Raw genomic sequence first — 14,324 nt, 5'->3', positions numbered from 1 at the left:
CAAGAAGAATTAAGTTACATATCCTGTCAGTTTAGGATCCCTAGGTCACGCTTCTTTTCAAACCAGCATTCTACCTATAATACTATGTCCCTCAGTCTTCACAATGGCTTTTGTGAACCTTCACGTCCACTCTAATTCTTTTGTCGATGTACTGAGGTTTCTCAAAGAATTGGATTAGTCAAACAAACCTCTACCTTTACAAATCTAAGAGGCTGATGTAATTATCCATACCTTTCCAAGTGCTCAGCTACATTACCCCTCAATATGGTCTGCAGTATTTTGTTGCCTTTAGCTAATGGGAGACTATTGTTCTACATCCATTTCCACTTTTGTGGACAGCAACATAACATTTTCTGGCAATTCTTGTTTCGAACAAATGTTGACATTTTCTGATCAGTATTTCTGCTATTTTATTACTAACCACCTCAGTATTCTGATGTTTTTCATTATTCTTTTCCTTTTAATGCTTACATATCTACTAGTCAATTTCTAATAGTATCACATATAAGCGACTTTGGTATTTAGAGAGAGGTGGGGAGGGTGGAGGCCGGAAATGCAGTGATCCTGCCAAATCTGACAGCAGGACTTCATTATCACTCCCCTCAGTTTCATGTTTCAGCTGACTGAGTGGACAACCATGCTGGCTGCTAAGTCGTAACAACTAACAACTGGCAGTCATCACTGGGAACCCTTGGGACAGTCCCCGGGGGTTGGCTGCAGGGATGACAGTCGGTGTTGTGGAATGGAGAGAGAACCATTGGGGCTCGGAAGGGTGCGTGTGAAGAAGACCAATGGTGAAGGCTTGGAGGTGAGCTTGGTTTACTGGATGGAGAGAGGCCATTGTGGCTAGAGGGGTGGAGGGAGGATGGTGATTGTGGAAGGTCTCGGAGAGAAAGTCACGATCAGCAGAGGGGATGTTAAAGACTTCCTTGAGGGGTCGGGGGTAGCAATTGGCCCACTTGGAGTGCTGGAAAGGGTGCTTAGTTTTTTCATTCAGCAGTCACATCCTGTAAAAACAACAGTCGTGTGCATGCAGTGGGTTGGAGACAAATTCCCCATTTCCTTTCTATTTTAGCTCCCGTCGAATTCTCTCACACCAACTTGCGAGGGACTAATATCAAGGCCATGCTGACAAGGTCATGTACCGCGTTCGGGTCACACACAGTTGGACAACAAAGGGGCAATTGGACACAAGTGGGCACATACTCTTCAAGGCAGCATCTAATTGTTTTTTAAATGATTCTGAAATGTTTCACTACTTCATTTGGAAGTCTGTTCCATTTGTTAATAACTGTTTTCGTGAAGAAGTCCGATCTGATGTCAGCCTTAAAGTTGCCTTTTTCTAGTTTGAACCTGTACTACTCTTATGTTTCAATATGAAGAAAAATGCCAGATTTATCTGTGCTTTACCATTAATTATTTTGCATTAACTATCGCAAAAAGATCGCCTCTCAGAGAGCTCCATTCCAGATTGAAAAGCAAAGTTTGTACAATCATTCCTCATAACTCTAACCTTTTACATTGTGGATCAGTGTCTTGGCTCTCTCTATTATTCTTCAAATCCCTAATAACCACTTTCATTGTCTCACAAATCTCCTCTTGCCCTAGTAGTACTGAGGCTAATTAGAGATCTCAGTGTTTTGAGGCCCATCAGCCTCATAGTTAAACAGCTTTATTAACCATTCCAACTCTGCCTCAGCTGACAACAGTTATCAATGCAGATCAGAGATTGAGTTTGGAATCTTCCAGCTGTCTACCTTACAAAATAAAAATTATTAGATTATTATAAATCTTACCCTTTGCTTCCTTCCGAGGCATCACATCTTTTCCAAACACATGCATTTGAGGAACATCTTTTCCATAGCGGGGCATATATGGCAAATCCTTTCTATACATTGGCATGTGTGGCATCTCCTTGCCCATGTGCTGCACATGAGGTCCCTCTTTCCTGAGATGCATCAAGTGTGGGACCTGTCCGTGCACTTGCATCTGTGGAACCTGCTGTGGAACCTGCTTCATTTGGTAGTAGGCACCTCCGTGAATGCTTCCAGCCAGAAAGAGATGGATAGTTACTGTCAGCAACTGGACAGGTACCAAAGGCACAGCCATGATCTGAAGAAAAGAGCATAGAAAACCTTTTACAATTTCTCAATATTCTTCAGACCTTCTTCCCCCCCCTTTCGCTTTACCCCGGTGATTTCCTCTTGGGTACAGATTGAACAATTTCTTGCGTTGTTCTCGTTATGTTACCTTATCTGAATTAAGAATCTTTATCTTTATTGTCACAAGTAGGCTTACATTAACACTGCAATGAAGTTACTATGAAAAGTCCCTAGTCGCCACATTCCGGCGCCTGTTCGGGTACACAGAGGGAGAATTCAGAATGTCCAAATTACCTATTAGCACGTCTTTCAGGACATGTGGGAGAAAATCGGAGCACCCGGAGGAAACCCACGCAGAGACAGGGAGAACATGCAGACTCCACACTCCGGGAATCGAACCTGGGACCCTGGCGCTGTGAAACAACAGTGCTAACCATTGTGCTACCGTGCTGCCCATACATATTATCTAAAAAGATATCCCATTTAAATGGTTGATATTAGGCTCCTTGTTTCTTCTTCTCTGACATGTAACACTGTTCCATCATATGAAAGTGTCTTTTACTGACATAGCTCATATCTATTCAGACACATCCATATTGGAGAACATGATTCAAACAGCAGTCATAGAAACATAGAAAATAGGAGCAGGAATAGGCCATTTGGCTTCCAAGCCTGCTCTGCCATTCAATACGACCATAGCTGATCCTCTTTCTCAATGCCCTGTTCCTGTACTCTCCCCAAGCCCCTTGATACGTTTAGGGTTTGGAAATCTATCTGTTTCCTTCTTAAATATATTCAGTGTCTTGGCCTCCACAGCCTCTTGGTTGAGACTTTAATGTGGCTGAATCCTGATTGGTCACCCATTAGGCCTGTAGCTGAGCTACAGTTGCTGGAAATTCATACGATTAAAGATTCACACGATAAAAGACAGGACGGCACAGTGCACAGTGTTTAGCACTCTTGCCTCACAGCACCGGGGACCCGGGTTTAACTACAGCCTTGGATGACTGTCTGTGTGGAGTTTGTACTTTCTCCCCGTGTCTGCATGGGTTTCCTTTGGGTGTTCCGGTTTCCTCTAACAGTCCAAGGATGTGCAGGTTATGTGGATTGGCCACGCTAAATTGACCCTTAGTGTCCAAAGATTAGGTGGGGTTACTGGGTTTGCGGGGGCCTAAGAGTGCGCAAAGGTACTTTGGAAGTTTGTTGCAGACTCGATGGGCAAAATGGCCTCCTTCTGCTCTGGAGGGATTCGATGATTTATAATCCAAGGATTAATTCTAATAGGATCCATTTAAGATCGATTCAACATCCAGAATTTGAAATGAAAGATGCTCTTTCATAATGTGTCATCTTGTTTGTCCAGCTTATTCCAGTCCAAAGGAAACATTTGTTATCAATGAGTTACTCCAACTTCTGTGGTTCTGAGACAGTCCTTCCTACCTGTGCAGTCTATAGTATTAATATCTGGCACATAAAAGTTAATGAGTAGAGTACCATCCACACAGTGACCTGCACCTAGGGCGTCAGTGCAGTGCTGGACAGAGCCATGTGTAGAAGCAAGCACGGAGACTGTTCCAAGCATGGACTGTTACAGTACCTATGTATATTATTTCCAATAGTTAATAAATACTTACTGTTGAACTACCTAAGACTATAAATACCTTGATAAGACCTACTGAACTATGCCCAACACCTTTCAACAGACTCTAGGTGAGGTACTTGCTTACTAGACAGACTGTAATCATACTCTGGTACTTGTTTAGCATTTGTTTATTGCACTAGATCTAAAGAGGTTACAGCATAGGCATGTTGCTTCCAGGGATGGTGATTCAATCTCTCTCACTCGTCTAACACATGACTGACTGATGTCAGTGATATATCATCATCTACTTCATACATTAGCATCTCCGATATGTCAACACCTTTCACTACACCTCGCTCCAACAATGCTATTGAACGTTTTCCCAACATTATGAAACTATGGGCAGGATTTTCCTGCTCCCTGGCGCTGCGTTTCTAGCAGTGAAGGTGGCGCGCCGATATCTACACTTTACGTGGTCCACCCGTCCGCCGCTGGGGAACTGGCCAAGGGAGGTTGCCTTCAGAAGGACCAGAAGATCCCGCTCGCAGGAAGGGACAGAAAATCCCGCCTTCTGTCTTTTACCAATTTGATTACTCTGCTGCAACTCCCTTTTTCAAACTAATTCTTTTACCCAACTGCAACTCCTCCTCTTCGTCCCCCTCCCCAAGTCACAATCCAGAAGGAGTCAGTCACCCACACTATTCTTGGTCTTTAGGGCAGAAACCTTGGAGACATGAGGGATTTCTTCTTTGTCTTGGGGAGCATGATCGTCATCCTCAGAATGGGACAACAAATGAGCAGCATTGTTGGAAAAGAGAACGACAGAAGTGCAAGAATAATGAGGACTTTTCAAGAGAGAAAACCGAGGAGCACTAATCTCTGAAACTAGAAGAGGAAAACCCAGGACTCCTTGAGGAACTTGTTACTCCCTTGAATCACACTGGAAAAGACCTTCAGAAGAGGAATGATATTTAACTCCAGAGTAGATGGTCACAGTCATATATTTCACTACTGGATCAAAGACTAGAAGGGTATTGAAGATCTGAGATTCCAATTAATATAAATGGTGAAGGAAAAACTGACAGAATTCCTGTAGGCCCTTCGGGTAGGACAAAGAGATCATTTCCCAATGATATTTGGGAAGGAGTGTCCGCTTTCTGCAAGCAGTGGTATTAAAACCACACTTCTCTCTGTCTGAGATGCCACTCTGGGCAATGGGAGGATTTCTTGACCTCACCACCTTCTGTAATGGGAGGAATTTCAATAAAGAAAGGAAGATGAGTTTTCTGGAGATGAAAAGTTCTGGGAAAAGATTGCTGAGCAGGATTCTGCAGCTTCTGAAGTGCTAATGATTCTGCCACAGCTTCTTTGCCGACCATGGTGGTATGCTGGCGCGGATTGTTGGGGGAGGGGCGGAGATCCCCCAATACCTCCGGGATTGAGGCTGGGAGTTGTTAGGCTGCAGTGCTGATCAGGGCCTTCTTTAAAGGTGGCGCCCCGATCTCTTTGGAGCCAGTTCCCAGCTCTGTGAGGCTCTGCCCTGCCAGATTGACCACATAAACCACGCCCACTCCATTTATCTTTCTAAGAGGCTCAAGATTCTATGTGAAAATGGGTCTGTGCAACTGGAGAGTTCTGCCAGTTTTCTGTCTGAGCCTGACACTTTGCCAAATTTTGGTAAGATTCCACCCATTGATATTGTTCCATGAATGTCATTGAGTTGTTCAAATACTGGGCATCATCTGGTTCTCCTAGAAATGGTAGAACAATGCCAACATTGCCACTCAAGAAGAATTTGTGCTGATTGTGGACAACATAGAGAGAATCCATTGTCATGAAGAAGAGCAATAATCCTGCCTTTATTTGGAAAGTCTGTGCTGCCTGGACCTTGTAATTTGGTGTCTGATGTGTGAAGGAGTATTGGCTGAGATCATCTGCTAGAATGTTAACACCAGCAATGGTGTCAATTTTAAAGGTGGTATCGAAGCTTTTAACTGTAACACCAATAGCCTGGGCGAAGACTACTAACTTCCCCTAGGAGCTCTTTAATATCTTAATTTCCAATTTTTTGGATGGAATGTGTTGCATAAATATTTTCTTGTCTTCTACCTCGATTGAAATTGTTTGATTTGCAAAAACGCTTGATATGTCCAGTTTTGCCACACTAGATGTTTTCTGTGCTGTGCAGTCCTAGTGTCTATGTTGGTTCTTCATTTCACAAAATGGCTGCTTGTGTGGACTTTCCTACGCTTTTGCTTGGTTTGGTGGGATTTCTTATGAGCAGATTTACTTCCTGTGGGCCTACCCAGTCAACTGAGTCATGTGAAGCCTCGGAATCGTGCTGAATTATAGCCCAGTTAAAGTCTATAAGCTTGGCCTGCCTCGCATACTAGTCCATTTGATCCAAAGAAAGATCATCTTTGGTCTGCAGAAAGTCAACTCAAATGCCCATGACTACGCAATCATGGATTAGCTCATCTTTCAATGCTCTGTATCCGCAAGAACGGGCTAGGTGATATAGTTCGGTTAGAAATAATTCAATCGATTCCCCGGGTCTATGTGACTTCTAGTTAAAATGCTTTCAATTCATAACCAAGTTTCATTTCGGGCTAAAATAGGTATCAAAGACTTTAACGATAGTCTCAAAGTCCATGTTGGACTCCCCCACTCCCTGCCTCAGTAGAACATCATCTGCTACTGGACTTACACCATAAAAAAGGAACTGACTTGATGCTTCTGCTTTTTAGCGTGAGGGGTCAATGTGGCTCGATATTGAAGGATATGACATTTCCCTAACACCGATGTACTTTTTATCTTGATGACACCACAGCTGCCACTATGTTCTGAGATATCTCTTCTTGTTTGTGGACTAATGTTATAGAACATTACAGCGCAGTACAGGCCCTTCAGCCCTCGATGTTGCGCCGACCTGTGAAACCACTCTAAAGCCCATCTACACTATTCCCTTATTGTCCATATGTCTATCCAATGACCATTTGAATGCCCTTAGTGTTGGCGAGTCCACTACTGTTGCAGGCAGGGCATTCCACGCCCTTACTACTCTCTGAGTAAAGAACCTACCTCTGACATCTGTCTTGTATCTATTTCCCCTCAATTTAAAGGTATGTCCCCTCGTGCTAGACATCACCATCCGAGGAAAAAGGCTCTCACTGTCCACCCTATCCAATCCTCTGATCATCTTGTATGCCTCAATTAAGTCACCTCTTAACCTTCTCTCTAACGAAAACAGCCTTAAGTCCCTCAGCCTTTCCTCATAAGATCTTCCCTCCATACCAGGCAACATTCTGGTAAATCTCCTCTGCACCCTTTCCAATGCTTCCACATCCTTCCTATAATGCGGTGACCAGAATTGCACGCAATACTCCAAATGCGGCCGCACCAGAGTTTTGTACAGCTGCAACATGACCTCATGGCTCCGAAACTCAATCCCTCTACCAATAAAAGCTAACACACCGTACGCCTTCTTAACAACCCTCGCAACCTGGGTGGCAACTTTCAGGGATCTATGTACATGGACACCGAGATCTCTCTGCTCATCCACACTGCCAAGAATCTTACCATTAGCCCAGTACTCTGTCTTCCTGTTATTCCTTCCAAAATGAATCACCTCACACTTTTCTGCATTAAACTCCATTTGCCACCTCTCAGGCCAGCGCTGCAGCTTATCTATGTCCCTCTGTAACTTGTAACATCCTTCCGCACTGTCCACAACTCCACCGACTTTAGTGTCATCTGCAAATTTACTCACCCATCCTTCTACGCCCTCCTCCAGGTCATTTATAAAAATGACAAACAGCAGTGGCCCCAAATCAGATCCTTGTGGTACACCACTAGTAACTGGACTCCAGTCTGAACATTTCCCATCAACCACCACCCTTTGTCTTCTTCCAGCTAGCCAATTTCTGATCCAAACTGCTAAATCACCCTGAATCCCATGCCTCTGTATTTTCTGCAGTAGCCTACCGTGGGGAACCTTATCAAACGCTTTACTGAAATCCATATATACCACATCAACTGCTTTACCCTCATCCACCTGTTTGGTCACCTTCTCAAAGAACTCAATAAGGTTTGTGAGGCATGACCTACCCTTCACAAAACCGTGTTGACTATCTCTAATCAAATTATTCCTTTCCAGATGATTATACATCCTATCTCTTATCAACCTTTCCAAGATTTTGCCCACAACAGAAGTAAGGCTCACTGGTCTATTATGTTGGCCTTCTTTGCGAGAGGTTTCGAGTACAGGAGCAGGGATGTGTTGCTGCAATTACACAGGGCCTTGGTGAGGCCACATCTAGAATATTGTGTGCAGTTTTGGTCTCCTTTTTTGAGGAAAGATGTTCTTGCTTTCGAGGGAGTGCAGCGAAGGTTTACCAGACTGATTCCAGGGATGGCGGCACTGTCATATGAGGAGAGATTGACTAGGTTAGGATTGATCTCGCTGGAGTTCAGAAGAATGATAGGGATCTCATGAAGACTTATAAATTCTCACAGGACTAGACGGGGTAGATGCAGGGAAGATGTTCCCGATGGGGGTTGGTCCAGAACCAGGGGTCACAGTCTGAGGATTCAGGATATACCATTTCGGACAGAGATCTGCAGACATTTCTTCACCCAAAGAGTGGTGAGCCTGTGGAATTCATCACCACAGGAAGTAGTTGATGCTAAAACATTGAATATCTTCAACAGACGGCTAGATATAGCGCTTGGGGAGAATGGGATCAAAGGTTATGGGGAGAAAGCAGGATTAGGCTATTGAGTTGGATGATCAGCCATGATCGTGATAAATGGCAGAGCAGGCTCGATGGGTCAAAAGGCCTCCTCCTGCTCCCATCTTCCATGTATGTATCTATGTATGACTGTAGGCATGGTGCTTGGTTACTGGATAGACTGGTATCTGCTTAACTCTTGTTTATTAGTACTACATCTAACAGGTTACAGAGTAGGCATGTAATTGTTAGATATGATACTCCAACCTTTCTCTTCAGAGTCTAACAAATGCCTGACCGATGCCAGTAACGCATCATCATTTACTTCACGCATTACCATAGCCCTTCTGTTAACCCTTTATAGTACAGGGCAAACATCAAACAAGGCTCTTCAATCAACCAGATTAAAGAATCCGCACTGACACATACAAAACTGAATCACAACTCCCAGAAACAGGAGGGTTCAGAAGCTAAAATTTAAACAATCTAAATCACAATCCTTAACCCACTTTGGGCAGCCCAACGTATGGAATTGGGTCGAGGAGAGAATGACAAACTGCTGGCGGGAAGCAGGTTTGGCATTTAAATATTATGAAATATCTGCCTGCTGCCTCCATTTTAATGGTCAAGAGGGCGCTACTAGAGTGGCAGTGGTGCGAAGACCACTTCACCCTGTCACCCCAAGGGAAGATATCAGGTTTGTACACCAAGGGCGGGATTGTCCGGCCACGCTCGCTCGGCAATCGGAGAATCGTGCCCGAGGTCAATGGATTTTTCCATTGTCGGCGTCTCGCCCGTGGCGTTCTTGCGGCGGGCGGGCAGGAGAATCCAGCCCCAAATCTTTACACCCGCAAACTAATCAGACCACGAGCCAGGCATTCGGAGCAGTCCCTTTAAGCAATGTATCCAATTCAGAGACAGACCTATTTATAACACATCCTAATTGCCCTTGAGCTGAGTGACATACTAGGCTATTTCCGAGGGCAATTAAGAGTCAACCATGCTGTTGTGGATCTGGAGTCACATGTCGGCCAATTAAGGGTGGATGACAGATTTCCTTCCCTACAGGATTTATATGTATAGCACAGTTGATGTGTACCCGTAGTTTTGTCTGGTTTTGGTTGAGATTTTGATCTGCAGTATACTTCATTATCGTTCTTCTAAATAGTAAATTCTGGGAATTGCGATATAAGGAGAATCATTCACAGAAATTTCCAGAGTGCATAGACTGTACCAGGACATAAGCTGTTTTAATATGAGCTTGGACTGGTTCTTAAACCGTCACCGGCTGGGATTTGCCTGCACAGCAGGACTCTTAGGCCTGAACTTCAGGAAAGCCAAAATGTCTCGTTGAAAAATCTGCTCAACATAAATCAAGAGTGTCCAGACAGCCTGTCAGCTGGTAATGTTTTGCAATTTAGACTGAAGTTAAATGAATGTATCTTTTCAATAACAGATTCCCACAGTTAAAAGCTGAATAATACTGGCCGCTGACTGGAATTAGGTGAAGTACTGCCAGCATTGATGGTGTGGTTGTGAAACACCTGTTTGTTTCACAAACTGTCAATGAATTGGAGAACAAAGGGGGGTAATTGTGGATTCTGCATTAAGGATTAGTCAGTTTTACAAAATAGTGAATATAACCACTTAAAAGTAATCTTGCTTTGGGGATAACATCTGATAACAATTTTTCCAGTTGGCTTAAGGAATTTTAACCCTCTCAACAGAAACTGGTTAACTGTCAAAATCTATCGTCCAACACTTGGGAAAAGGATTTTCCTATAAATTCCCAAATGTGGCTATTTAAAAGTAGAAGGGATTCGGTCGTAAGGTTGCCAACTTTCCAGGGTGGCCCGGACTAACCAGGAATTGAAGGCCAATCGGCAGGACATATGCTCAACCCTGGACAAAAATCATTGGGACATTAAAAAATATTGGGTTTTTTGTCATTTTCTTTGAACATTTCTCTTTACCAGATGTAAAAATATTAAAAATGGAAAGAAAAGGCTGGTCGGCTGACAGCCAAACATCATTCAATTGGGTAATGACTATTTTTGCTTTCCAATTAATGTATGGAAACAGGGTTAATGGGTGGAACTGTGGAACATTCCTCCGAAAATGATGTTACAAGAGGACACATTACTCGGGCTCAAGAGGGAGAATGTTCATGGCTTCGGCAGCGTAATACCTAATCGTGGATAGTTGTACGCAAGTCAGTTGTATGAAATCAAACAGTTGTTGCTTGAACACACCAACATCTCAGTAATTATGCCAACGCTAGACTAATTAACATAAAACATCATCAGGGTGCATGTTTTGGCCAAATAATGGCTGCTGTGTGGGGCAAGTCATAGAATCATAGAATCTACAGTGCAGAAGGAGGCCATTCGGCCCCTCGAGTCTGCACCGGCCCTTACAAAGAGCACCCTACTCAAGCCCACGTCTCTACCCTATCCCCGTAACCCAGTAACCCCCACTTAACCTTTTTGGACACTAAGGACAATTTAGCATGGCCAATCCACCTAACCCGCACATCTTTGGACTGTGGGAGGAAACCGGAGCACCCGCAGGAAACCCACACAGACACGGGGAGAACGTGCAGACCCGCACAGACAGTGATCCAATCCGGGAATCGAACCTGGGACCCTGGAGCTGTGAAGCAACTGCGCTAACCACTATGCTATCCTGCCGCCCACACGAAAGGTTTCATGGGATGAAACCTCCAGGAATACATTTAAATCAGATCGGCAACCCTAATTGGGTGATGTTCTACTTTTTAAAAATGTGTTCATGGGTCATGGCACCGCAGGCTGGGCCAGCATATATTGCCCATCCCTAATTGCCCTTGACAGGATATTTAAGAGTCAACCACGTTGTTGTGGGTTTGGAGCCACATGTCGGCCAGACCAGGTAAGGATGGTAGATTTTCTTCCCTAAAGGATATTAGTGAACCAGATGATTTTTTTCGACAATTGACAATGGTTTCACGGTCACCATTAGACTTTTAATTCCAGATTTTTTTGAATTCGAATTTCTACAGCTGCAGTGGTGAGATTTGAACCTGGGTCCCCAGAGCATTACTCTGGATCGCTGGTTTACTAGTCCAGTGACTCTGCCACTGCCTCCCCTTAACCTTAAATAGCTCATAAGGTAGGCTGACATACCAGTGCAGTTCTGTGGGAGCGCTGCTCTATCGGAGTTGCTGCTGTCTTTTTGAATGAAATATTAGTCTGCCATTACAGAAGTGCAGGTAATATCTGCCAGTTCAAAGTTTAGCTTGCATGTATAACAACACCATGCAAGTTCATTTGCAACGTCTGGTGTTATGGTGGGGGCAGAGAGGAACACAGTAGTTGCGGTTGGGACACTGGAGCAGCCATATGTTAAGTAGCTATATTAAGACCTTCACATTCCACCAAGGTCTCCGATTTTTAAAGGACCTCAAAGGCATCTTGATCTGCAGTTTTTCCCAACATCCTGTACTCAAAAGGAAATGACTCCACTTTTATTTACTTTGTTTTCCTTACCAGGCGCTAGTTGGGAAAAGAGACAGAGATGCGTCTTAACGGTTTCAAAGCAGTTCAGATCTGATCTGGAGAATAAATAAATCAGATGAAAAGTACAATGTTAGACCAATTTTGCCTTTCTTCATCAAATATTTAGTGATTAACATGCACAAGTTTTTAACCAGTAGTTTTTGTGTCAATAAAAAGTGATGTATAAACCTACAGGTGGAATCTGCACACTAGATGGTGCCCTTCAGCTGGGTTTAAAAAATACATCTGGCGCAAAAGAAATGTCCAAGCTTAGGGCCTGAAGGGAATTAATGAATCCACAGAATGCTAACGTACATTTGTCTTCACAATGCAGAATCAATCTGACTTTTTAGAGTTAATATTTTGGAAAATTTTGACAAACAAGGTGAAAAGGTTTCTGGTTTTACTGCTAGCTTCATCACAGAAAAAATAGGATGGAGGTTGTTGAAGATTTGATGTCACTTCATTTGTTTTAAACATCCATCATTGTTATTCCTCACCTGATAAGGACGCTTCCCACAAATGTACACCTTTCCACTTCTATTCCTGCTGCAAATTCCAGTCGGGATTGGTAAATATTGAGCAGTTCATTGCTGTTGTCTTTGCTTAAACTAGGATCAATTGACGTTTAAAGCAGAGGTATATATCAAACCCTCTCACCTACTTTGTGACCGCATTATTTATGTTTATTCATTCATGGGATGTGGGCATCGCTGGCTGACCCAGCATTTATTTCCCATCCTAATTGCCCTTGAACTGAGTGGCTTGCTAGGCCATTTCAGAGGGCAGCTACGAGTCAACCACATTGCTGTGGGTCTCAAGTTATATGTAGGATATACCAGATAAGAATGACAGATTTCCTTCCCTAAAGGACATTAGTGAAGCAGATGGGGTTTTATGACGGTTGACCTTGGTTTCATGGTCATCAATAGACTTTGAATTCCAGATTTCTAAAAATTGGATTCAAATTTCATTATCTGCCATGGTGGGATTCAAACCCGGGTCTCCAGAACATTAATAATAATAATACTCTTTATTATTGTCACAAGTAGGCATACATTAACACTGAAATGAAGTTACTGTGAGAATCCCCTAGTTGCCGCATTCCGGCGCCTGTCCGGTACACTGAGGGAGAATCTACCTAACAGGTACGTCTTTTGGGACTTGTGGGAGGAAACCGGAGCACCCGGAGGAAACCCACGCAGACACAGGGAGAAGGTGCAGACTCTGCACAAGCGGGAATCGAACCCGGACTCTGGCGCTATGAAGCAACAGTGCTAACATAAGAACATAAGAACCACTGTGCTACCATGGTATCTGGATTAGTAGTCCTCCAGCGACAATACCACATCGCCACTGCCTTCATTGTTATTAATAAAACTCAACTGTTTTGTCATTGTACAAGTATTTGCATGTGGGATTTTTCATGCCAGCTGCCAGCTACAGATTCCATTTGTAATTAGTCCACATCACTCTTATGTTAATTATATTATATTTAAATGCCCTCATTTCTTTCAAATAGAGCTTTTGCACCTGCTCTGTGGGGATGTGAAAATGTCTCCCAAATGCACGTCAACTGTAAAGGAAGGAAAGGCCCAGTTTAACAAGCCACTTTTCATCTGCCTAATATCTCTATTTGGAGCTCAATGTCAAATTTTGTTAGGCAATGCTCTTGTTTGCTATGTTAGGGTGCTATATAAATGCAAATTTTTGCTGTTGTTGTTACCTTGTCGTACATCCTGGGATTTCCAGTTTCCCATTTTGCTGCTTGGGACCAGCTTGGGGTGTTTACTGTGTTAGGGTGCTATATAAATGCAAATTTTTGCTGTTGTTGTTATCTTGTCGTACATCCTGGGATTTCCAGTTTCTCCATTTTGCTGCATGTGGCCAGCTTGTTGTATTGTGTGTTCCCTTTAAGAATGTTATCTGGTCATACATGTACACATCTCAAAGTACATGCAGCGTACTTTAAGTCTCTTGAGTTTCTGTGATTATTTAATGGAACACACTTGCCCTTTATGTTTTGCAGGTTATTAGACTCGTGAATGATATGGTTGAGGAACAAAGTTTAAGCATTTAAGAACGTCACTTGATCCAGTGATGTATATTCTAGCCATTTTTATTCTCTTTTTAAAATTACTTTTGTTTAATGTTTTAAGCAGCTGAGTCTTGTGACCTTTAACATTTGCATTCCTCTAACCTGTTATTATGAATGGTTCTTCTTCTGTGTACATATTATAGCAGCTTTACAAGTAGCGACAGGGGAAGTAATAATTCCTGTTCTCCCCCATTAGCTATTTGGATAAAATATCACTTTATGAAGGATTAGCATTATAAAGTAAATAATAAATAACATTTCTAATTAAATGATTAC

The 14,324-nt window shown here is 43.1% G+C and overlaps 1 protein-coding gene across 3 annotated transcripts in view; it reads right to left on the bottom strand.

The window, feature by feature from the left end:
• The window catches only part of LOC140427822 (uncharacterized), a 218,228-nt gene that overhangs the window by 29,728 nt on the left and 174,176 nt on the right, over positions 1-14,324 (bottom strand). For 2 of the 3 annotated variants that reach the window (XM_072513524.1, XM_072513525.1), the window contains 2 exons: positions 11,942-12,006; positions 1,797-2,112 (listed from right to left, as the gene is read on the bottom strand). In XM_072513524.1, coding sequence (XP_072369625.1) covers positions 1,797-2,109 — 313 coding nt within the window. In that variant the 5' untranslated portion in view covers positions 2,110-2,112; positions 11,942-12,006. The remainder of the gene's footprint in view (positions 1-1,796; positions 2,113-11,941; positions 12,007-14,324) is intronic. The other variant, XM_072513523.1, reaches the window with a different exon arrangement.

The sequence above is a fragment of the Scyliorhinus torazame genome, chromosome 8 (assembly GCF_047496885.1).
Source record: "Scyliorhinus torazame isolate Kashiwa2021f chromosome 8, sScyTor2.1, whole genome shotgun sequence".
NCBI lineage: Eukaryota > Metazoa > Chordata > Chondrichthyes > Carcharhiniformes > Scyliorhinidae > Scyliorhinus > Scyliorhinus torazame.
This window is presented reverse-complemented; position numbering and strand designations above follow the sequence as displayed.